The following is a 24461-nucleotide window of genomic DNA, read 5'->3' on the forward strand; positions in this document are numbered from 1 at the left end:
TTCTGAACAGAGCAAAGAAATGTTCATCAACAGAAAGTGGCTTATTATTTAATAATAGGTAAAACTCTGGCAAACTCCTACACAAATTTAAGATCTCTTCCATATAAAACAGTATCTGTGATTGCAAACATTTTTCAGATATTTAAGCAACATATTTTTGACAAAAACATACGAAAGTGCAACCATAATCTACAATGGATAACATATATATTCGTAAACAGCACAACACAAACTGAAGACCCAAATGCTGTCACGTTACCTTAACAAAATCCAGACCGGGCAAAATATATACTAACAATGGAATATCAGTATTCATCTGTACACAATTTATTCCATTCAGGTGTAGCCACCTGAACAGGCCTGTCTATTGTTGCTAGTCTTGGCCAGTTTCAGTGGGTTTAGTCTAAGCTGCAGAAATGTGGCTAAAGCAAAGGCCCCAAAACCTGTTTCAGAGTGAAGTTTTGCATATAGTACAAGCCTGGTCAGCAAAGCAAAGAGAACAATTAATATGTACAGCTAAACCAGCAGTGAGATCAAATTAAACACAGCAAAAGGCCTGAAAGGAGACATTGTACTAGAAAGCCTTAAAATAGACCATCCAAATATAGTATATGTCTTAACTGTTATTTGAAAATATTAGTAAAAAAATGATATAACGAAATGTATTAGATGTAATTTTGCTGTAACAGATGTATATGTTAAGTTTCTTAGATAAGCTGTAAAGCCAAAGCAATCTTGTCACTGAAAAGGTGAAAAGAAAACAGGATGGTGGCAAGCAGTATTACAAAATGGTGAAGGAAAGAGACAAGAAAAAATTCCTCCCTTCTGAAACTGTAATTTTAACAAGGATGCAAAAATCACATCTAATGACACCTTCCAAATCCATAGAAAGATTGGTTCAGTCTGGTTCCAAAAGCCTCAAGGAAACAAAGAAATTTAAATAAACCAATCAAGAGTGTTTGTTAAAATAAACTATGTATGAATATAGGGTATAGACTGCAGGAAAAGTTGGAAAACTCAACAAAGCCAAGATGACCTTATAACAGTCCGCATGCCACTCTCTTCCTCAGTCATGGCTAGGGACAGAAATGACACAAACAGGTACACGTGATTGGAAACCAGTTCAACTCCATATCACAACAGGGCCAGGTGCAGACATTACACTTTTACTGACATAAGTGATCAGAAATTGGTCTATACCCGTAATAGAACAGAAGTTTGGCACACATAGACTGGTTTAAGATAAACCTGGATGGATGCAGTATCAGACTTAACAGATTTGGGTTAAATCAGTTTATTGAACTTCTGTCCCAGATCCCCTCCAGATTCAAGTCAACTCACAGTCCCCCAGCATCCCAGGATGCTTTGCACCTTTCCCAAAAACTCCCCCTCACAGGCTGGCCAAGCTAGCCTTGCCTAAGCTGCCTGCTTCAGTTGAACAGGGATGTGTGTTCTAGTGCCCCCTGGCTTCTGGCCTGAGCCACTGCAGGTATGTGGCTGCATTTCTGGAATCAAAAGTGAATGTCAGTTCAATTGCTTATCACTTCAATCAATGCAGCTTGCCTAACCTGAAAAGATTGAATCAATTCAGCCTTGGGCTTTTTGACTGTCTGTACTTTGCCCATGAGTCTATCCAGGCAGTACAGGTAAGAACCTATGTTAAGCTGTTGTGATTAACCAGGAGATGCTGAGATAACTGTTTATTCAATGAAATAAAAAGTTAGATTTATCAGTAGCCAACCTACCAGGTCACCTATAATCCAGGTAACACTATAAATGCACATTTTCATCATTCTAAAACAGAATCATCTGGAAAGAGAAGATGCCTTCTTGTTACTGCTAGATCAATAATGTTAAAACATGCTAAACACAGTCCTCGCACACCATCCTGAAATGCCACACTGTTGCTGAATGCCTGGGGAACGTTCTCTAAAACTCTGGGTCAAGAAAGCCAGAATGAGGGTTTTAAAAAAAAAAAAATCTGTGTTTCTTTGACCTTGAAAGATATAAACTGATAAAAAGATATAAATTACAAAGAAACAACTCCATGAGGGTTTCTTTTATTTTAAAGCCATTAACTCTGGCTACATTAGCTAATATACATTTATAATCAATAAGCTCATGTACCTATATATTCAAGGTAATAAGTAACAGTTATAGTTTCTCTCACCATTCTCTTCTGGTGCCAGATATATAGAAATGAGTGGCGAGAGAAAAGCTCCCACCCTATTATATTTAGCTGTGTGAACCTGCTGTTCATATCATGTGAAAAATCATCAAAGCCCCTTCACATATTTTTGCAATTAATGAAACATTGCAAAAAGCAGAATTTTTTTTCAAAAACTGAACTCTTATTCTTAAATAGCTTATACCTCTTTGTAGTTATAGTTCACTACAAAAAATAAGGATTTTCATTAACTATTTTACCTTTGTACAAGACATATCAATGCTCCGTAAAATGTAACTCTCAAACTTCTGAACGTGACAGGGATGCAACTTTTCTACCTGCTGCATGCTGTCACTTACTGTGCAGCAGTTGGTTGCATAGAACAAAAAGAATCATAATCAAAATGACTAACAATATTAATGAAAGTAAGCCAAAGGAAAAAAAAAAACTGTTGTAGGGCCTGATTAAGCAAAAATACATTCAATTTCCCTGCCACACAAGAACACAGATATCAGAGGTTTTTTTCTTTTAGACTCTAATAGTATAAAAGCACTGAGCTTAGACTGCAGATACTGGAATCAATTCAGTAACATTCACTACTTTAATGTAGTGTTAAGGCAATAGGTACCTTACAAAAGCAAGAAATTAAAAGCTGAGCTGAAGGCTCTAACTCATAATGTTATGATAAGCAGGCCAATATGTGAGTTAAGGAGAAAAAGGACCACCTTAATTTGAGCTTCCTGGTCATTGAAAATGTATGTCAAGCTCAACCGTAAATTGTTTCCTTACTTTTATTGGTGGAGGAAGAATCTAAAAGAAAAACTGTCTCCTGTATTTCTAACATTTAATCTAGAGACGTAGCCAGCTTCACCATGATGTTCTGTCCTATGGTGTAAAATATCCATTTCATGACTTAGAAGGTCTCCTTAGAAGAGCACACCATAGCCATCCATGAGCCATTCCAAGTTTTCTTTAGCAAAGAAGCATAATCATGTCTATCACATATTCCAGAGTTTATAAGCCAGATTCACTGAAGATTGACTGAACTTGAGAAAATCATATACTAGGTGCCAAGAACAAAAAGGGTTTAGAAAGCAAAATTGTTCAGATTCCAGGCAGTGAGTCTCAGATGCTGAAAATCTGGGCAAGTGAAAAATGCCCTGATGAACAAAGGCTTAGAAAAATCACAGGGGATCAGGGTCAACAAAGAGAATTCTGAAGAAATCTGAGGAACCAGAATCAAGGCCAGTTTGGAGAGTAATGCCTCGACTGACCTTTGCTCAGATTTAGTTTATCTTCCTTGCCACCCAGGTAATTAGAGGAATGTAGCAAAAGGCCCATGCCAGTGTGTTCACTCTTCAGGCCTAAGGATTTGGGTGGTGGAAACAAATTTTGCTATTTTCTTACTGTATCAAGTAATGAATAGTTCTTCTCTGAACAAAAACTAAGTAACAGTGTAAAGATTCTTTGGACTCAATCCTGATGTCTAGCTCCAGATGGTATGAAGGGGTATCATATCAATGGAAAATGTTATGAAAATTAATATCCAATCTAAAATCAGTGGAATATTACAATTCTGAAGGGGCACATCCCCATGAGCAGGAACATGCATTTTCCAGGGACAAACAGCAGCAGCACATGTTTGTGCCGCAGCTACTTGTCCTTGGGCACACCCCTGCACACTCACTGTGGCATGCAGCAGATTGCCTCGGGTTGGGTACTGGAGGCTGGGGCTGGGCTGGGCTGGCCTCAGCAGTCTCACCTGAGGCCCAGGGGGGCCTCCCAAGGCTGTAGCAGCAGCAATCCAGGCATGCAGAACCTGGCCAGCAGCCAGAACATGGCTCCAGCCAGCCAGGCTCCAGTTTCAGGTAGTGCACTTTGCAGCCCCATTTTTTTTCTCTGCATTTTTTTTATTTTATTTTTTTTAGATATTGGGAGTTCCCCGTATTTAATTCTGCCTACACACTGCAAATATGCAATGTGGAGAACCCTTTCATGCATGCCACATGCATTTGGGGTGCCTCAAAAGTCTTTGAGGTGCTGCAAAGCACAAGTGCGTGCTTGTTTGGATGCACCCAAGGGACACGTCCACACATGCACTTGCAGCAGCTCAAATAGAAGCAGTTCAGATTTGAGCCAGGGCTTTTTACCTCCGTGCACGTGCTTAGACATGCACTTTGGTGTGGGACAAATTGTGCCACTTGGGGCAAAATAATCCTGCCTGGCTCCTCCCAGATCTGTAGCCAAGGGGAGCTAGAGCCCAAGGTCAGCACCTGTGCTGTCCCCAGCAGTAGAAAAAGCTGCCCTGTCCTGGCCCCATCAGTACAAAAAGCTGCCCTGGCAAGTAGCTCAGGGCTACTCGCTCTCAGGAGCTTCTGGGACTCAACCAACCTGGGGACACCACCCCTTGTGCCAGCTGGACTGCTGAAGCAGCCCTGAGAGTTCCCTGCACCCTTTACCCACTGCAGCAGTCTGGCAGTAGGGGCTGCTGCCTGGCTCTGACCTGCTGCGCACCTGCCAAACCCAGATGGGGACTGCACAGCCAGTAGAGGCATCTGCCCCTCTGGGCCAGCTGCCAGTGGGCTGTGGCTGCAGAGTTGGCCTTTGTGTGGCACTACTGCCATGTGTGCCCCCTGCCCAGCCATGTGGGCAGCCATCGCCCAGAAGACGTTCCGGGTGTGGTAGCCTGCTTTGAACTGTCAAAGCATGTCCTCCTGGCCCCAACTGGCCAGGAGGTCAGCCACCTCCAGCTGGGTCCAAGGTGCCAGCTCTGAGCAGACAGGATCCTGCCACTGGCCTCCCTAGCAGGAATTCTGGTGTTCCCCATTTGAAAACTGAAAAATCCCTAATAAAAAAAATCACAAAGTCACTATGTTAAATACCCTGAAATCCATGTTCCTCCACAATTAAAACAGAAGACCACTATATATATATATATATATATATATATATATATATATATATATATAGACAGAGAGACAGAGACAGCAATCAGTTGGGCAATGTTTTATTGGTATATCTATAGTGTTAAATCAATTTGGAATCCTACCAGTGTCTCTATCATCATAATAAAGTGAATTCTAAATACCTATATTTTTTGCTGCCCCCAACAGGGGCCAAATGGCCCCCAGAGGAGCTACCACCCTCCCTGCAGGGCCCACATGCCCCATCCCGACTTGCTCCCCCAGTCCCCTGGATTGCTGCCCTGCCTGGCCCCATCCCCTGCCAGCTCCTGCAGCCTGCCCCATGGCTGCTCCTACCAGCCCCACCCCCTGCCCGCTCCCCCAGCCCCCCGATGGCTGCCCTCCTCCCAGCCTCTGGCACTTTAAAAAAAGAGAAAAAAAGCCTCTAATCGCAGAAGCAGGGGCTCTGGGGCCTCCTGGAAGAGCCCCGCCCCCAGGCAGGACAGGGCAGCAGGGCCCAGGCTGGGGCCACTGGAGCTGTCACCTGGCCCCACACTGTGCGGCGGGGAGGGGGGCCCAGCAACCCCAACAGCAGCTGGAATTGCGATGAGTGCCAAGGGGGGAGTTTGGGGGGGTTTCCTTGCCAGGATGCTGGGGGGGGGGACAGCGATTAGGGGGTTTGGGGGGCTGAAGGGGAGCCTTGGTGGGGCAGTGATAGAGGGTTCGGGGGGGTTCAGGGGGCATGGGGCCGGGTGGGGCAGGAGGGAGATGGGGCCAGGCAGGGCAGGGGTTGGGGGCAAGGCAGGTGGGGGATGGGGCCAGGCAGGGCCAGTGGGGGTCCCCCCATGGTCCCCTCCCCCTTCCTCCAGCCCCCCCACTGACCCCTTACTTACCAGCACTGGAGCCCATGCAGGGCAGGCAATGTGCTTCAGCACCAGAGCAAGGGCCAACCATAGAGACCCTCTGGCAGCCAGAGCATCTCTGTAGAGGACCCAGCCTCCGGTTCTCTCAGGGCATAGTCCAGGACCGTGCCCTGCCCTGCTTTTTTTCCTCTATGGGTTTTTTTGACCCCTAGATATCCCGGGGTCTAATTTTACCCCCGCGCTGCAAATTTGCAAAGCAGGGAACACTTTCTCATTCCTGCACTTGCCTCTTGGAGCACCTCAAAGGAGTTTGAAATGCTGCAAGAAGCACATGCGGGCTCGTCTGGATGTGCCCAAGGTGCCCTTACTGAATTTAAGAGATACAATTATTTTCATCCTCACAGTATTCAGAGGCTATAACAGCTCATAGTTTGATGAAGGAATCAAAATCTATTAAATAGACTGCTCAAATGAATTAAAGAAACTTGTAGGAAACCTCCTTTCAGTCAATCAGTGACAGACACCAGACGTGTCAGAGAGGCAATACTACCTTAGCCCTAGAACTCTATTCATTATTATCATGTATGTTTCACTGATTCTGAAATGCAGCTTATAATTTCTATTTTGCTTTACTACTCAGTATTGGGTTTTTTCCTAATTCACTTGAAAGATGTAACTAACCATTAGCTTTTGCCTTGCATAGAATATCGGTGCAAGTTTAAGTGGGCACATCTACATGAGACACTTTCTGTGCAGTAGCCTAATAAAATTGTGCAGTAGTGTGTCGATAAAAAAACACGCTAATAACCTACTGTGCAGTGTTTTTAGGCTTCTGCGTAGTAAGCATCACCAAAAAAACGTGCAGCAGCATTACTGCGCAGTAAATATAGTTACTGCGTATTCAGTTAGTACTTCATTAAGGAAGTACTAAACTAAATGCACAGTAACTACAGCACATTAATGAATGTGTAGACACACCCACTACCGTTTATAAATATACTTATAAACGGTATGCTGTTAATCAAGGAGTCATTTGGTCAAAAAGCAAGACACCAAAAAGATTGTCATCTTAAAGATCAGGATGCCTTCCCTTGTTCAACGCACCAGTTTGGTACAGATGCAAGAAATAACTTCTAGTAAAATTGATTTTTCAAAATAAACCATAAATAAATGTTTTACAGAACAATTAGAAGTAACCAAAACCATGTTTCCGGTTAAAGTCAAAATCTTTGTTGTCCCACAAATGCTTAAAATGACACTATCTTCTTTTCATATGTGTATTTATAGGTATGTTGTATCTAAACGAAAGCCTTAATATAATAAATACCTGAAATACACTGTTGTATGACTAGTCAAATATTTTCTGTACAAATAGAGCCAGGTCATCCAATAATAAAACAAAATACTATATAAAAACGATGAGTGTAAAAATATTCATGTTAATTACTACTGAATCATTTACCTGACAGTACTTAAGCAATTTCTCAGGAAGACAAGAGCCATGTGTCCAAGGATAGTTAGAATTATCATCACAGGTTTTCCTTTCTTTTAAGTGTAAAGGCTATTCCTGAACTCTCTAAATTTTAAGAGACTCTATTAATAGTTGAAATCATGCAGACATAAAATGTTTTTGCATGTTTATATAGAAAATGTGTTTGGATTCCTCTGAAGCAGAACTTCAATTCTTACTAAACTCTGCTGGAATTAATGGGATATATCAGAACAAACTGAATAAAAAAGTTAAAACTCAAAGTTTAAAAACATTCTATGAACTTCCCCCAAGATGTCAAAAGCAATATAAAACTAAAGGATTACAACTCTGCTGCATGTCTATTGGCAGACTGTGTGTTCATAAACTGTAGATGCTACTAAGATTATTCCTGAGCCAGTAAAACATGACAGTAGCAGCTTTTGATCCCAGTCAAAAAATTAAAAAAAAAAAAAAACAGCAAAAAAAAGTTGCTTCCACTTCAGTGACGACAGAAAAAAAACCCAGCCAAAACCCACTATAATATAGTGTGTACGTGTTCTCTTAATCTCCTACATTTTTACATTAACATTTTTACACCCTCCTGCCTTGTTTTAAATTTTTCAACATTTTCAGTTTAGTCTGCTCAGCTTGTTCCACCTTAAAGCAAACAGCAATAGTAAGAAGCCACAGCATATTATCAAAAATAAGCAACCAGCAACCTTCCAATTCACCAAGACTTTAATAGTGTATGCGAGATGGAATTGATGAAGTTTGAAAAAATACTAAGAGATTAAATTATTCTTGTAATAATTTTAATTTAATGGGCTGAGGGTGGTTGTATCCTTTCCAAAGGAGGACCCACTCATGAGGAGTAATCTAGGTTGAAAGCTCTCCACAGAGACACAGAGAGAAAAGATCCAAAATAACTGCTTATTGCTTGTGTTCTATTTTTTCTTTTTTTTTTTCATTTTCCTACCCCCTGCCATCACAGCAGCTGTTGGACAAGAGGGAAGGAGAGAAAGACAAAAAATCCTTCCTGAAAAGGTAAGCCAGCTAACGTATTAAAGAACCTTCATTCCTTTGTGACTTGGCTCAGGCACAGTGAGGATGGAAGAGAGGTGGAAGATACAGCATTCAGCTTGAAAAAACTCCCAAGGGAATTCTCATGTCTGCTTTAAAGGTGCTTATGCACATTAATAAATTTGCATGAGTAGACCCATTGGCTTAAATTTCAAAGTTAAAGCCCTTTTATTAGTTTTTTTCCTCTCATTATGGAAAGTAAAAAAGAACTCACTGTAAATACATCAAAAGTTGTTTTCAGGAAAAATACATATTTTAAATCAAATCAGAAGTTTGACAATTTTGTAATTATCTATTTGTTCTGTATAAGTGAGAATTGACAATATGTATTGTCACTAGGCTTTAGTTCAATCTTTCAGTTTTTCTATGCTTTAAAATAATTTAACTCAGGGACTCACAGTACATTGTATGAAGCCAGGCTTGATGATCAGATCATTTAGCCTGATGTCCTGTGCATCTCATGCCACTGAATTTACTGACTCAAATAACATAGGTTTGATTAAAACATGATTTGCATTTAAATAAAAAATATCTTCCAGCAAAGCATCCTCTCTCAATTCAGAGCTATCGAGAGATAGAGAATCTACTATTTCCTTTGATAGTTTGCTCCAATGATTAATCCTCTCAATGTCATTTCTCATTTGAATTTGTCTGGCTTCAGCTTTTAGCCATTGGTTCATGCTATGCCTTTCTTCACTACGATAAAATGCCTTTAAATACAGTGGTTTCTTCTCATGGTGGCCCTTATACACTGTAATTATCCATCAGTCTTCTTTTTTATAAACTAATCAGATTGAAATCTTTAGGTCTCTTACTAGAAAGCATTTTATCTTACTCTTGCATCATTTTGTGGATTCTTTCTATAGCCCCTTTGATTTTACAATATTCTTTTTTATGCACACACACTAGAACAGGATACAATCTGACAGAATCAGTCACACCAGTGCAGACGTAAAAAATGCTTCCTGGAACTTCTGCTCTCTACTCCCGTGAGCCAGGGATCAATCATATAACCCCTTTTTAACATAGCATCACACCAGAAGCTTGTGCTTAACTGCTTGTCTACAATGACCCCTAAATCCTCTTCAGAGTCACTGCTTTCCAAGATATAAATTCCCTAGTATGCCGGTGTGGTCTGCATTCCTGGCTTGTAGAAGTATTTTGGCTCTATTAAGAATGAAATCAATTTTTTTTTTATTTCAAATAAAATTTGGTTGACAAGACTTATTTTTTGTAAAACTATATTGGCTGAAATTCATTAGGTTTGTATCCTTTCATTCCTTATTAACTGAAACCCAGAGCAGCTTTTCCATTATTTTGTCCAGAACTTGGCAAATAAACCGATTACTGCTACTCATTTATGCTGCTAACCCTTTCTAAAAACTGGCACAACATTCGTACTTTTTAGGTCCTCTAGAATTTCCCTGGTATTCCACCATCTATTAAACAGTTACATCAGTATACCTGTAATAAGCAGCATTAATTTTAGTCTACTTCGTTTCCAAACACATTCTGCTTAATTGACAAGAAAATACTACTACTATGCTTTTCTATACAGTACCCAAAAGCATGCTAGATACTTTACTGAACAGACAAAATACATGATCTTCTAGCTGAGCAAACTTGGCTAACTGTAACATCCAGGCAAACATCTTAACAGTATGAAAATATCTAAATACTTAAGATAAGAAGAGCGCTAAAGACTAATAGGAGAGATTGGAGAGGCAAGTGAGACATTAAAAATTGTTAAAATGAAGGGAAAAATAAGCGAGGCCGGGCAAATAGGAGGAAAAGACACTGAGGCACCAACAAGTGGGAAAAAAAAAGAAAACAGTTCTTTGGGAAGACCAATGGTATATATAGGTTTTCATAGAAGTAGGGCAAAATTTTGAGGGAGCCACTCTATTGTGGAGAGGGGAACAAGAGGGCAAGCCATGCCCTATGTTATCCTGTTGTGGGAGTCAGAGTGCACTTGATAGGGATCTGTAATCATTTTTACATAAAAGGAATCCTTTGACAGTTAGACAGTCCTCAAGCAACCGGCAGCCTGAGGCATTGTCCTTTCCTGCCCCCTCCTACACAATATCTATACCCCCATAAAAGAGAAAAGAACATTATCTAAGAACATAAGAAGTGCCATACTGGGTCAGACCAATGGTCCACCTAGCCAAGTCCTGTTTCTGACTGTAGGAATAGTGGACTGTGTAAAAGGAGAGTATTACAGGATACATCTAGAAGAGTGGTTCCAAACTTTTTACACTCAAGACACCCCTCGATAGACTCATGTAGGGGCAGACCAAGAAGGTGTGTGTAGTGGCACTGTGCAACCCCCTTTCAAGCAGTACCAGACCATGGGAACCTTTGGGGACTTTTTTGAAGTCCCCAAAGCACATAAGAATCCCCTCTACCTTCACCTCCATGTTCAAAGGCATGTCCCCTCCCCTGCCTGCCCCATGGTCCCAAAGGTGAGGGAAGCGTCAAAGCCACTTCTGTTTGCTCCAGCTGGGCTGCATGGGGGCGGGGCCCAGCCAAGAACAGCAATAGCAGTAATGGGCAGTGGATTCCTTAGGAACAGGTGCAAGGAGGGGAAAACCCCTACCAGGTCATTGCCACTGCTGCTGCTGTCCCCAGCTGAGCCTAGTCCCGCTGCTGCCTGGATGCAGTGGACAGGAGTGGCTTTGAAGTTTCCTTCACCCCCCGGACCACAAGGAAAGCAGTAGAGGCAGGCAGGACTGGGGGAGGAGAGGGTATGTTCCTTTGAACACAGAAGGGAACTGGGGAATGATTCTTACATGATTGAGGACTTTTTAAAAGTGCTCAGAGGCTCCTATGGCATAGTCTGTCCACACCAGTAAGTGAGAGGGAGGAAGGTGGATACGGGGGACAGCTACCCCTAGGGCACAGGTGGCTGCTGCACCCCCCCCCTTGCCAACTCCTGGCTCCGCCCCTAGACTCAAGGTATCTCTCAGGGAATATCAGCTCTTAGTTTTCAGTCCATTTTTGTCTACAGAAAGATAATAGAGTAATTCTTCTTGTCCAAAGGACTAAGAAACACCACAACAGGTCAGAATGCATTTAATAATAGGGATTCCTATTAGAAATCACTGGGTTTCTCTTTTGAATCCGGTCTGCATATCTAACAGTGCTAAAACTGCATGATACCCTGTAACACCCTTAAAAGGATCTCAAGGCACTCTGGGTTGCTGTGGCACCTGGTTGAAAATTACTGATCTGGAGTGATCTAGCACCTCTTCATTATCTTCCCTAGTATCCACCATCTTTGGTTTAGAGATGCCAAAGGATACAATTTTGACTATACTCCATTGGATCAAGATCTATTAATGGATCTGTCATCCATAAATTTGCCTAGTCCCTTTTTGAACCTAGCTGTACTCCTGCGCCTCTACAATCTCTTATGGTAATGAGTTCCACAGATTAATTGTGCACTGTGTAAAGAAGTATTTTCACTTGTTGTAAACCTGTCTTCTGCTAATTCCAGCAGCTGCCCCTCCAGGTCTAGGATTCTGGGACTTTGTGAATAACAGTTTCCTGTTCACTTTGTCCACAGCCTTCATAATCTTACAGATCTCTATCATATCCGCCCCCCCCCCGCCCCAATCAGCTTTCTCCTTTCCAAACTAAAATCTCTCCAGATATGGCAGCTGCTCCATATTTCTGATCATCAGGAATCTAGGTTTTCCATTTCTGTGGAAAACATAGAAAAACATAGAAAATCTCCTTGAAAAAGGAGAAGATTGCGGATTTTCCCCTTTGAAGTGGAAAACCATGGGTTTCCCCTTTTGCAAGCAGGTCTCTGCAGGCTGGCAGAATTCCAGCCTGCAAGACCTGCTTGCAAAGAGCAGAGGATGTCCTAAGCCATGTCCCAAGGGGTAGAGGGAGAGAGAGGGGGCAGGGGCAGGGGCAAAGCCTGAGAATTAGAGTCAGCCAGGGCTGGCTCAGACTCACTTTCCCTCTTGCAGCCTTGGGGTAAGTAGGGCTTGTGGTATAGGGGGGCAGAGCTGGAGGCCCCCTCCAGCAAGGCTGTTGGGCCCAGGGGGTTGCAAGTGGGGAATGAGAGGCACCAGCAGGCTTGGGGGGGGGGGGGGCTCCTGTGGGTTGGGTGTGGGTCACGCTGCCAGGGCTGAGGTGGGTGGGCTGTGGGGCAAGCCAGCAGGGTGGAAGGGGGTAGGGCAGGGGGGTGCAAGTTACACCATCAGGGCTGGGAGAGGAGCCTGTGAGGCAAGCCAGCAGGGTGGGTAGGGGCAGGTCAGGGAGGTGCAGGCAACACTACCAGGGCTGGGGGGGAGGGGGTGCCTTTGGAGAGATGGGGGGCAGGGTAGGGCAAAGCATGGCAGGGCAGGAATGTGTGGGTGGGGGCTGGAAGAACAGGGAGGGGTCCACAGGCACTGTCAAGCCGGCATGGGAGAACCCAGGCAGCATCCCCACACCGGGACCCAGCACTGCTGCACCCTGGGTGCTGTAGCACCAGGTGATCACCACATTGAAGGCCAGGGTTGGGGCCAGGTTTTAATGCCCAAGGCCCAACTCAGCAGTGCCCTGCCCAAGCCCCTAGCGCAGGTGGCAGTGGCCAGCAGGCACAAGCCCTACCCCACCCTGCCCCCCCACGCAAGGGGCTGATCAGCCTGGGCCCCCCACAGCCCCTGGGCTCCCCCTGCACTGGCAAGCTGCCTGACAACCAGCTGATTGTCAGTTGCTTCGTGGGAACCATGGGCCTGTTTGAGTCACTTACTGCGCAGTCCCTGGAGTTGGCCAATGATGAGCTAATGATTGGTAGTGGGAGCACCTGGGGGCTTGAGGATCAGCAGACTGCGAGCATTTCACAGCTTGAGCCTGAATGTACTTCCAGTTAGCTGATTGCTGGCAGATCAGGAGCACCCTCAGGCCCCCAAACACAGCCACTACCCTATGAAATAGATGCCCAGAACCCAGCTGTGCCCCTCTGGGGCCCCTGCCCTTCCCCCTACTCTTCCCTCAGGGGTCCCAGCCCCCACACCTCACTCAGGGCCCCCCATGTCCCCACCCTCAGGGGCCCCTGCCCCCTCCCTCAGGGGCCACTGCCTCCTCTCAGGGGGGGCCCTGCTCCCCCATACTACTCTCAGGGGGCCCTATCCCCCATCCTCCTTTAGAGGCCTCTCCCCTCCACCCACTCACTCCAGGCCCCGTACACACTCCCTCAGGGCCCCCTGCCCCATCCCACTCCCCCTGCCCTCCCCCCTACACATACTTCTCAGGGCCCCTGCCTCACACACAGACCCCAAAAACACACACACAAGAGTTTCCTCCCCCCAAACACGCACACAGCTCACATCTGATATCCTGCAAGTTTTGCATACCAGCCCCAGCCCTAGCCCTGAGCACCCCTGCCACTACTTTCCTAGCATCCTAACCCACAACTGCTGTGTGGACTGGCAGCGTGTTTGCTTGCAGGGTGCACTGAATCTGCCCCCAAATCCCAATATCATGGAAACTAGATGATAAAGGGAAGAGATCACATGTTCCTTTGCACATTCATATTGCCTGCGACACTGGGGATGCGGCACTCCAATGCTCTATGAGGCTTTTTCTTACAAAGTCTCCAAAAGGTGCCAAGAGAGGTATATAACCCTTAGTGTAATGGCATTTTTGCTCTCTAATGCAAAACCTTAACAGTGATCTCAGGCATTTATATCAAAAGATCAGCTGCAGCTGGACCCACAACCTGGTGAGCAAAAGGGGGCAGGGGGAGCTTTGATTTTCCATGATAAAAAAACTGAAAATCAAATACCAAAATATATAGGTATTTTTTTTATTTATTTTATTTTATTACCATGGTTGAGGCACTGGTAGGCTTCAAAATAGCTTTAAATTTGTAAATATATCAATAAAACATTGTGTTCAACTGATACCTATATGTATAGTAGCACTTCATTTCAATCATAGAAAAATACAGATTTTAGGGTTTGGGGATTTTTTTTTAAATCAGAGAATTTGGGATTTAAAAAAATAAAACAAAGGATCCCTGGTGATCATCTTGGTTGCCCTTGTGCATAGGCAACATGTAAGTGCTGCCAATGTGGGGCACAACACCATGCCCCAGCCACAGCAGCGGGGCACAACTCTGCACTGCCACTACTGCATACTGACTCCATAATCCCTGACATGTCATCAAAGCCCTTCTCTGCACCTTTTCTAATCCTATGATATCCTTTTTGAGATGCAAAGACCAGACAGGGGGAAAAAAGGAGCTTCGTGTCCTTCCTCAAAATCTATTATTTCTTCTACTACCCCTATTTTCCAATATTTCAAGCCACTGCTTTTAGAGTAATCTTTACCATATGCATATGTTTCACAGCATAAGCAAACAGAAAGAAGCATAACAACCATCTGTTCCATCCTGCACCGTGTACTCAGGAGATAACAATAGAGTCATAGGGACTTTGCCCCTCCACTCTACCCCATACACACATTTACACTTTGGAGGGGAAAAAAAAAATCATCACTCCCTACCTTTACCCAACAAAATCCCATTTCTACACACACTTAGTGTTTTCCAAAAAGCGGTGATTAGATGTGCCTCAATCTCCACAATGTTCTTGTGAGACTTACAAATGTCAGTCATATTTTACACTGTAGTATTTCCAGAGACAGGCCAACAGCGCAGCAGCTACTATTTTTGTGCTCATCACAGTCACCCTCCCCCCTTAATTATACTACTGAGTAGCTCATACAGAGTTTATGTAACTTGCTCAATATCAGCAGATAATGATTAAAACTCTCTGGCTAGCAACCTGCATGTAATTTGATTCCTATCCCTTAACATTAAATCCTGACTATTTTCCCCCTACTTCTCCAAAGTCAGTTTATTTGTCTTTATTCCTGCCATTGATCTTTCCTACCAAAAATTCCTTAGATCACCTTGGCACTCACTTTACTTCATCCAAAACCATGGCTGTAAAAGTGATATTACTTGCCCAGTGTGCCATACAAATCTATCTCCTCTTTCAATCCCGTAATCATGTCACAGCCCACATTGCATCAAATGAATAGCAGGCCAACTGCAGTTTCATAGCTAAACAAGATCATTAAACAACCCTAAAAAATTCAAACATACATGTTTCTAGCTGTTTCTGTTGGTTTTACAAAAAATAGCATTTTTACTGATTTTATAGCTATAAAAAGCTATAAAAATACCCAAGGTAGCTACCAGCCGCTAGTGAAATTGCAAGTAGGCAAGCAGATCTGTATAACATAAGCTAATCCCAACTCTGTCACACAATAAAGTTGCCATCCTACTACCCAAAAAAGCACTCCCTTCAAATGAGCTCTGCTACAACAAATCAAATACAGGTATAGGCTCAACTTACTCAAAAAATACTTTATTATAAGTAACTTTATTATAAATATACACTCTTACCACACTACATTCACTTCTCTTTCATTCAAATAACTTATTAACTCCCAATATTTTTTGAAAGAAACATTTTTTTTTTAAAAAGCAGCATTCTAGATTTTAAAAACTGGTCCAATGGACAATACAGTAATGTTTGGCTAAGACAGACTTCATTACTGAAAAATCACAACAATATATATTACAATAACTTTTAGGTTCACAAACAAATCAGCACAAGCAAGGTATCTTAAATTTATTGAATCTCTAATTGATTCAAAATAACACACACAACAGTGTGAGCCAATAACATAATATCAGATGTATGGGTCAACTCCAGCAACTCTTAAATCATATCAACATTTCTACTACTTAAATGAAGGATGGGGGGAAAAAACAGAAGACATGTTACTTACGGTCCCAAAACTTTGAGAGACTCAAAGTGACACAGTATCCTACCTTTCCTCCCCCTTCAAAACTATGGAAGCTCCTCCATGGGAACACTGGATGACTACAGCTGTGTACACTTTGGAGTCAGAGCTAACCAGAAGGAGGTAGTTTATTTAGTAAACAGACACTTTACATGTCATCTGCTCCTTATAAACCCAGTAGTTCACACTGACCTGGCCAGCATAAGCTGCTTCAGTTTCCAACTCTGTACCTTCTACCTATATTCCTTTAAAACCAGTAGAGCATGCACAGAGAAGGCAATCATATAAATACACTTTTTAATAATCCACATGTGTCTTTTCTACCAGGGAGAGAAAGGAGAAGGAATAAAAGAAAAATCTGCCTGACCGGTAATAATCACATTACCTAATGTATTTGGAAAGCTGTTCAAATACCATAATAATATAAATTCTGTATAAGAACCAAACCAGAACAGAGGGGGAAAGCACTGTTGAAGGGCTAACCATTCATACTGTGGTTTAACCCTCATAAATTCCACAAAGTTTACAGGAAATCTATCCTTGTCCCTTTCTGCTCCCCAGAAGGGATGTTATCACAACAACTCCCCAAGTGTCTGTTCAAAGTTTCCAGCATAGTTTTTATTCTCCTATGTATTTCCCATTAAATAGACTGATACAACCTTTCATTTCTTATTCAGAGAAACATGCTTTTAACTTCAATAGGAAACTTTTTTACCTGACACTGTATCTCTTCTCAAGATCCTGTAAACTCCTATTAAAGCATTTCTTTCTCATTGGGAGCAATATTTTCAAAAGTTGCTCCAGCATATGCCTTCCAGAATACATTATGGTATATCTTGTTGCAACCAGAGGAGACTAAGCATGAAAGAATGAGAAACAAAATCCCGTGAAATGTAGGGTTTATATATATCCAAGTTCTAACGAAGGGCTTGACACCACTAGTCTGTCTTTATTTTGCAACACCACGTATTCCTTTCCCTAGTAAACTTCTTTCTGTGCTGAAAGCATTGTCATATAATAAAACAGAGCAAACACCTTTTAAAAAGTATTAGAATCCCTGTTTTTATTTGTAACCTTTGAACTTCAACCATCTGACACAAGTTTGCTTCCCCTTCCATTTCTTAATGTGCTGGGAAATACTCCTGTCTGTAAAACGTATACATCAATGATATTTTATGAACTTCTACCCTTATAACAACCTTATTTCTAAACTTTTAGGTAACTTGTTACTCCTGCGTATTACAATCACAGTTAAAACAGACATCAACAACTTAGCATTACTATAAGAAGTGTGCACTATAATTGGTTATATTTTTATATGCTTACTGCAAACACAATTTAAAAATCAAGCATTATAAACTCCAAAACAGAGTTGTCAGTAAAATGCTACAACGGTGCTCTCGCAGCCATATCTAGGCTGAATATTCTGAACTTTAATTCATTGCTAATGGGTGGGTTGGGGTTTTTTGGGGTTTTTTTAAGCAAAAACTCGTGTGGACGTACATTCAGAAATGCAAACAAAATGAATCGCGATCACTGGCATAGTAATCAAGTGTATAACTGCAAATGATTTGATGTGGTGGATTCTTTTGGATTATTTCGACCTGAAGTGGAAATCTGAGATGTGCAGCTGGAAGTCTCGTGCCCGAGTCGCAGCAGCACGCTTGGAAACGTTGACCAAGCAAAAGCAGTGTGAACCAGCCCGATACTGTCCAGGGTTTCAGGAAAGGACTCCTTCCCCCCTGAGGAACTGGTGGTTCGTTTCTGTGACCAGGCTGGCAGGGAAACAAAGCCCCCGACAGACACACACACACACACACACACACACACACACACACACACGCTCCCATCCATCCATCTCAGCTACAGACTCAGGTGGTGACTTTCCCCTCCGGATCCTGAGGGAGGAAGAGTGCGGGGCAGGGACGGGGCCGAGGCAGGATTAGCCCGCTTGGTTTAGCTCTCACTCCTGACAGGACAGGACAGGACAGGACAGTGCCCCGAGGTCCCCTCACACTCCCGAGGCGCCTCATTCCCCGACCCGGGCAGGCTGGCGCGGCGCGGCGCGGACAGCTCCCTGGTGCTGAACCCGGGCCGGGCCGGGCCGGGCCGGGCCGGGGGAGCAGCGGGCCGGGGCGGGCGGCAGCCGCGGCGCTGGGGGAAGATGGCGGCCGCGGCGAAGCCGCCCGGAGACGGCTCCAGCCTAGGCCCCGGCAGCGCGTCTCCGCCCGGGCCCGCCGGGCCCCTGCCCCTGCCGCCATATTGGGCGCTGGGCCCCGCCGCCGCCTCCAGCCTCCCGTCCCCGCCAGCCCCCGCCGCGCCTTACTTGAGCACGGACTGCTCCTTCTCCTCCTCCTTCTTCTGCCGGTCCATGACGGCCAGGATGATCTTCCGCTCCTCCTCCGTGAGGTGGCTCAGGTCCGGCATGTCGGGCGGCGGCGGAGCGGGGCCGCCCCGGGGCCCGGCCGGAGCCGACATGTTGGGCAGCGCCGCCGCCTGCTGCCCGGGGACGGAGCCGGCGCGGGGCTGGGGCTGGGGCTGGGGCGGGCGCGGTCAGCGCAGGCGGCAGGCGCGGGCGGGCGGGGGCGGGGGCCGGGGCCGGGGCGCCCGCGGGCGCGGAGCGGCTGCAAACCCGTGCGGGCGAGCGCCGGTCCCAGCCGCCGCCAGCCGGAGCCGCCTCATCCCTCCCCGCCGCCGCCGCTGCCGCCAGCCGCCTGCGACCGCCTCGCTCCGCTGCTCGCGTGGGGGGGCGCGATCCGCCTAAGCCATCGCATGGCGCGCGGGCCGGCGGGCGGGCGGCGCGGGGGTCACGGCCGCGGGCTCCGCATCCTCCGCCGGGCCCGAGCTGCCGCCGCCGCCGCCTGCCGGGTGCTGCTGGGCGGGGCGGGGCGGAGCGGGGCGGGGGAGAGGGAGAGGGAGAGGACTGACTGGTTTATTTATTTATTTATTTAGACGCGCACAAAAATGGACGCGATAAAAATCACGCGAGGAGGGACGAGGAGGAGCCAAGCGCCGCGAGCGCGCCGCGGGGACCCAGCCGGGGCTTCCCCCGCTGCCAACAGGTGCGCGGGCCCGCCCGCCCGCCCGCCCGCGGCTGCAACAGGTGCCGCCCGAGGGCGACGGGACGGGACGGACGGGACGGGACTGCCCTGTACTCCTCCTCGCTTCGACTGTCCCGCCTCCCAGCAGCTCCCGCCCGGAGCAACAGGCAGGGGCCGCCGGGCCCGGCCCGGGGGGGGGCTCGGGAGACCTGCGGGCGCGGAAACCAGTCATGAGGGAGGGGGAGGGGGGCTCACGCGCGAGCCCTTGTCCCCCCAAGAGGGCGAGGTCGCTCGGGAGTCTTTGTGGCCTCCTCTGCTCCCCCTCAGTCCCACGTGAAGAAGGAAGATGGCCAAGGTAGCCCCTAGCCGCAGCCTGTGGCAACCAGGAAAGGGCCAGCTTTAGTCTGTGTCTCGGTTTTCATTACGTCTAATAAAAAACCCATGTTCTTTCACCAGATGTGTGACAGGAACTGTTTCTGGTTGGCTTTATTACTACTACAAACTTGTATTTATGTTCCACTATAACCCTGGGAAGCTTAAGTTAAAGAACTTAACTAAAAAAAAAAAAAATCTTGCCCTACAATTTGGTGCTTTGTGGTGGAGACTGCCTAAAATCGCAATATGTAACTTTTAAAAGCACCCAGCACTGCAGCACATGCATTTTTACAAACAGCAAAATGCCTGTTAGGGCTGAGAAAGTGGCAGCAGCCCACTTTTGAACTAAACTATTTTAGTTCAAAAGTGCACCACTGCCATTTTCTCTGCCCTAATGCATGCGATACAGCTCCAGGTGCCTCAACTCACTTGATTAATCTCTGGCATGTCGGAGTAGACAACTGTATGTGTATAGATACCCAAGACTACTGTCTACACCCCAGCTCCCCTTCCATCTGCTTAAATCCCACAAAAACAGCTGCCACCCCTGTGGTTTGCTCACAAAATGGGCCAGCAGCCACCTCTAATTCAGAAGACTGCTATCTATGATACTCCATGATGAAGGTTGATGATAAGGTTGATGTTTCATCTTTAAGTAGCCAAAGGTATCATAGGAAAATCAGGCTGGAAGGTACCTCATGAGGTACTCTATTGCAGCCCCCTGCTGCAGTCAGGATCAGCCCTGGCTAACCCATCCCAGGCAAGGGTCTCTCTCACCTGCTCTTGAAAGTTTCCAGGGATGGACATTACACATCTCTTGGTAGCCTGTTCCAACACGTGACCACCCTTACATTCAGAAGGTTACTCCTAATCTCCAACCTAAATTTCCTCTGCTGCAGTTTAAGGCCATTACTCCTACTCCTGCCCCTGAATTCATTCCTTCTGGAAAAATAATGTGCAGAATTACTAACCAAAAAAATGCCACTAGCATCCATGCATGTCACTCCTTTGAGAGAACAAGGGCTAGTGTTCTGAAGGTATGCAGACCATATGGTAAACCTGATATAGTGAGCTAGACCTTGAAGTAACTGGACCATTCAGCTATTATGATATAAACTAGCACCTGGAAATTCTTCCAGCAAGTCTTTTTGCCATTCTTTTGTGATAAAAAGGGTTTTTTAGTGCTAATGTGTCTTTAAAAAAAAAGTAATGTAAGTCTACAAATGGTAAAACTGCCTAAATCATAATTAGGTATTGCATGACATCACTACAATGTAGTTTTAAGGTTATGTCCATTACTCACCTTACCATACTGGAATTTCTTCTGAGTACAAACAACTGAAATGTCTGGGTGTATAATGAATGGCTTTGTGATGAAAATCATTGGCATGTTGACATTATCCGTAAATTACTTACATTATTCTAAACATAAGTGTAGAATTTCAAGAGCTTTTTCCTTTATTATCCTATGCCAGTGAAATTGTAATTTATAAATAAATTAAATCAGAGATTGGAGCCCAATTCCCCATTACCCTACCCAGTTATTTACTCTGTAAGAGAAGCAAAATTCAGAGCAAAAAATATACTATAACTTACTGAAGAAAACTCCCCATGATCTTTTTACCCTCCCAAAATTCTACCTTGATTCAGGCACATTGTTTTCTCTTTTCCCAACACTTCATCTATTTGGGTCCATGCCACCTTGCATAAAATTTTCTTCCATGCTGTTATTTATATAGAAATCTTACCTGAACTTACTATTGAAAGTATGATCAAAGCCAAACTTGTCCCCCCAAACAGTCCAAACTAATTGCATCAGAAGTAGTCCTCAATGAACCAACTAAACAACATACGTGACTTGGTGTTAGCAATTATGGAACTAACTTTTAAGAGAAACTATATCAGTAATTCCTTCATTAATGAAGCTTCTATAAATTTAGGCTTGATTTTCAAAGTTCCTCCCTTTTAAGCACATACGACTTCTTTTTACTATAACAAGTGGTCTGGATGCTCAATATTTTTTAAAAATCTAGTCTCCATTTTTTTAATCCTTCCATTCGTTTGGTTAGATTTATTCACTTGCAGCACTATCCTCTCACTTCTCTTATGTATCAGAAACATCTTCTAATTTCTTTGGGCAACCTCCAGAAAGGACAAAGCTCCAGTTACCTAATTTTTTACTCATGTACACACTGGAAGGTATTTAACCAAAGCTTTTTTTCATATCAGCCTTCTTCTACATCTTCATACTGGTATCTAATTATTTCAGTACTGTGGCACAAGAGTAGTTCCAAGGGAAACAGCAGTGTTTCAACTTGGTGTTACAAACCCTCATAGAGTCTCCTTCGATAGAGGTCTCATTAAATGAGTTTGTTTCTGTTTCCTACCTTGTAGCAAATGCTTCAACAAAGAGCAAATAGAATGGGTCAGTCATTCAATTAAGGAAATGAGTATCTTGAAACTACCTTAATGCAGAGCTGGATTATATGATCTCATGAGGATCCTTCCATTCCAATGATTCCATACGAATTCTATGTTCAATTCTTCCTTAAAAAGATGGAGTTCAATACAGATTTTTAAATTTCACATACACAGAATTCTACTTTTTCTGGTTCTTCCCCTTATTTTTCCAATATCCATTTGACAAAACCTCTTTTCATGTCTGGTATGAAAAGAGCTTTAAAGTCTCTATTGGGGGACCAAGTGGAGAAAGACACTCTTACACTCTTGATTGAATATAGTCAGGCTCTTGATGGATCAAATCAGTCATACACTAAAGAAACAACATTCTAATATAAAAAAAGGCTTCGTCTGTCTGTGTGTCTGTCTGTCCGTAACACTTTTGAGCAACTGCACATGTGCCACAGAGACAGTGGGCAGTGATTGGCTGCATGGCCTGGGCTGTGAGGGTCCAAGTTTGAGCTGCTGCCAGGGAAGTTTGTGGTTGCAGCAAACATGCCCTGGCTGCCCGAGCAGCAAGACTTCCCCACATCTCCCTGCCTGAGGGTGAAGGGAGAGGATCGTGGTGGCAGCACCCCCTGCTGCCTGGCCCCGATGCCCCCCAGAACAGCCGGCAGGGAGCGGGAAGTGGTAGGCGGGAAGCAGTAGAGAGGGAGGTGGACATGAGCCAGGTGGATGCAGAGCAGCAGTGGGGAGGGCACGGGGGAGTAGAGCAGGGCTTGACCCGGAGCAGTCAGGGAGGGGTGGAGCGGCAGGGAGGGTACAGCGGGGCCAGACCCGGAGCAGCAAACAGGGGGAATAGAGCCGGGCTGGACCCGGAGCAGCTGAGGGGGTGTGGGGCCTGACATGGGTCTCCATCCCCACCCACCCCTCCCTGCCCCTCATCATTCTTGATGGGCAATTTGCTAATAATTCAATAAAACCATTCCTGGAGGCTTCAAAGTACAACCCTCAAAATCCTGCACCAGGAAACGCAAAGCCTTGCACTGCAGCAATTTGAAATGTGTAGTTCCTTCTCTAAGCACCACAAAAGTAATACCACTACTTGATTGATGCAGCCTTTCAGGGTCTCCTCCATTCAAAATAAGCAAAGCAAGTAAAATGACAAAAAGTAAACGATACTTTCCATTTTGTTTCAGTTAAAGGGATTTAAATTACAATATGTTTGATTTTCCTTCCATTCCAAGAAGCTGGTTCTTTCCTGAGTGATGTGCAGACCACTGGATATTCATGAATAAGAAAGAGTAAATTGATGTCCATAATTATTTGATACTTATATTTATCCTGAAATCTAGTCCACTACACTGAGTCAGTATCAAAAGACTCAATTATTTAATTGACTGATTGACCAATTCCATTTACTTTTAGTGGAAGCATTTGCTACAAGATTCACTAACCTACAGACATCCCTCCTCTCAACACCTAATATCTAAAGATCAGTTCTGGATGAAATGCCTTTTCCCCAGCTTCAGAGACGGGGAGGCTTGTCTGGGAAAGCAAAGGAAAAAAAAAAGCCTTTTGCCCCTTTAAAAATTGGTCCTTCCCCATATTCAGCCCTCTTCTTGGGCTGCAGAAAAGAGGAGGGCACCTTGGCAGATTACACTGTACTTTTCTGTCTAGCCAAATTTCACGGGCTCCCAAACATCCAAAGCAATAATTTAAAAGCCTTTCCCCCTACATAGGTGATATTCTGTACTTTTGGCAAAAGTTTCCTTTATTTCTGTCTTGGATTTAGAATACATCTAAACCTTAAGCCTTATTGGTGGTCTTTTTTGTGACTTTTTGGAGGCTTTGCAAGATCAGGGACTTATTATTATTTTCCACATTTAATTTATATGGTGTCAGCTTTAGAAGTCATTAATGGAATTGAGTGTGCTGCTTCAGTACTGAACTCAAATGATAATCTTTTTTTAAAAAGCAACTAAAATCAACTTTAATTTTGGTGGAACAAGAAGCTAGACATTATAAATGTCCCACTCATTATGAGAAGTAAAAATTACTGGGATAGAAATTAATTTTTTTCTTACTGAAGAAGTTCTTGCATCTTTCTATTTCTTCTTTTCTCCCCATTAATAAGTATTTTATGCCATTAAAGTTATATTTTATAAGAATACTACTCATTATTATAATACATAGCAGCCCAAGGTACACAAAGGGTATGTGCAGACAGTTGCTGCACTGGTCTATGATCATGTGGCTTACTTTACTCGTAGATTGGGAGTAGCATGTGTAGACATTTGCCGCACTAGGAGCCACACTAGGAACCCAGTGCAAGTACTCTGG

At 44.4% G+C, this 24461-nt stretch overlaps 1 protein-coding gene and 1 long non-coding RNA gene across 7 annotated transcripts in view; one reads left to right on the plus strand and one right to left on the minus strand.

Moving 5' to 3' along the window:
* The window catches only part of RIMS2 (regulating synaptic membrane exocytosis 2), a 933811-nt gene extending 914670 nt beyond the window's left edge, over positions 1-19141 (minus strand). For all 6 annotated transcript variants that reach the window (XM_059723819.1, XM_059723822.1, XM_059723820.1 and 3 more), the window contains exon 1: positions 18629-19141. In XM_059723819.1, coding sequence (XP_059579802.1) covers positions 18629-18780 — 152 coding nt within the window. In that variant the 5' untranslated portion in view covers positions 18781-19141. The remainder of the gene's footprint in view (positions 1-18628) is intronic.
* Positions 18628-19795, plus strand: LOC132249248 (uncharacterized). The gene is made up of 2 exons (XR_009460647.1): positions 18628-18720; positions 19255-19795. It is a non-coding gene; the product is annotated as an uncharacterized LOC132249248 (long non-coding RNA).
* The last annotated feature ends 4666 nt before the right edge of the window (positions 19796-24461 follow it).

This window comes from Alligator mississippiensis, chromosome 3 (genome assembly GCF_030867095.1).
Source record: "Alligator mississippiensis isolate rAllMis1 chromosome 3, rAllMis1, whole genome shotgun sequence".
Taxonomy (NCBI): Eukaryota; Metazoa; Chordata; order Crocodylia; family Alligatoridae; genus Alligator; species Alligator mississippiensis.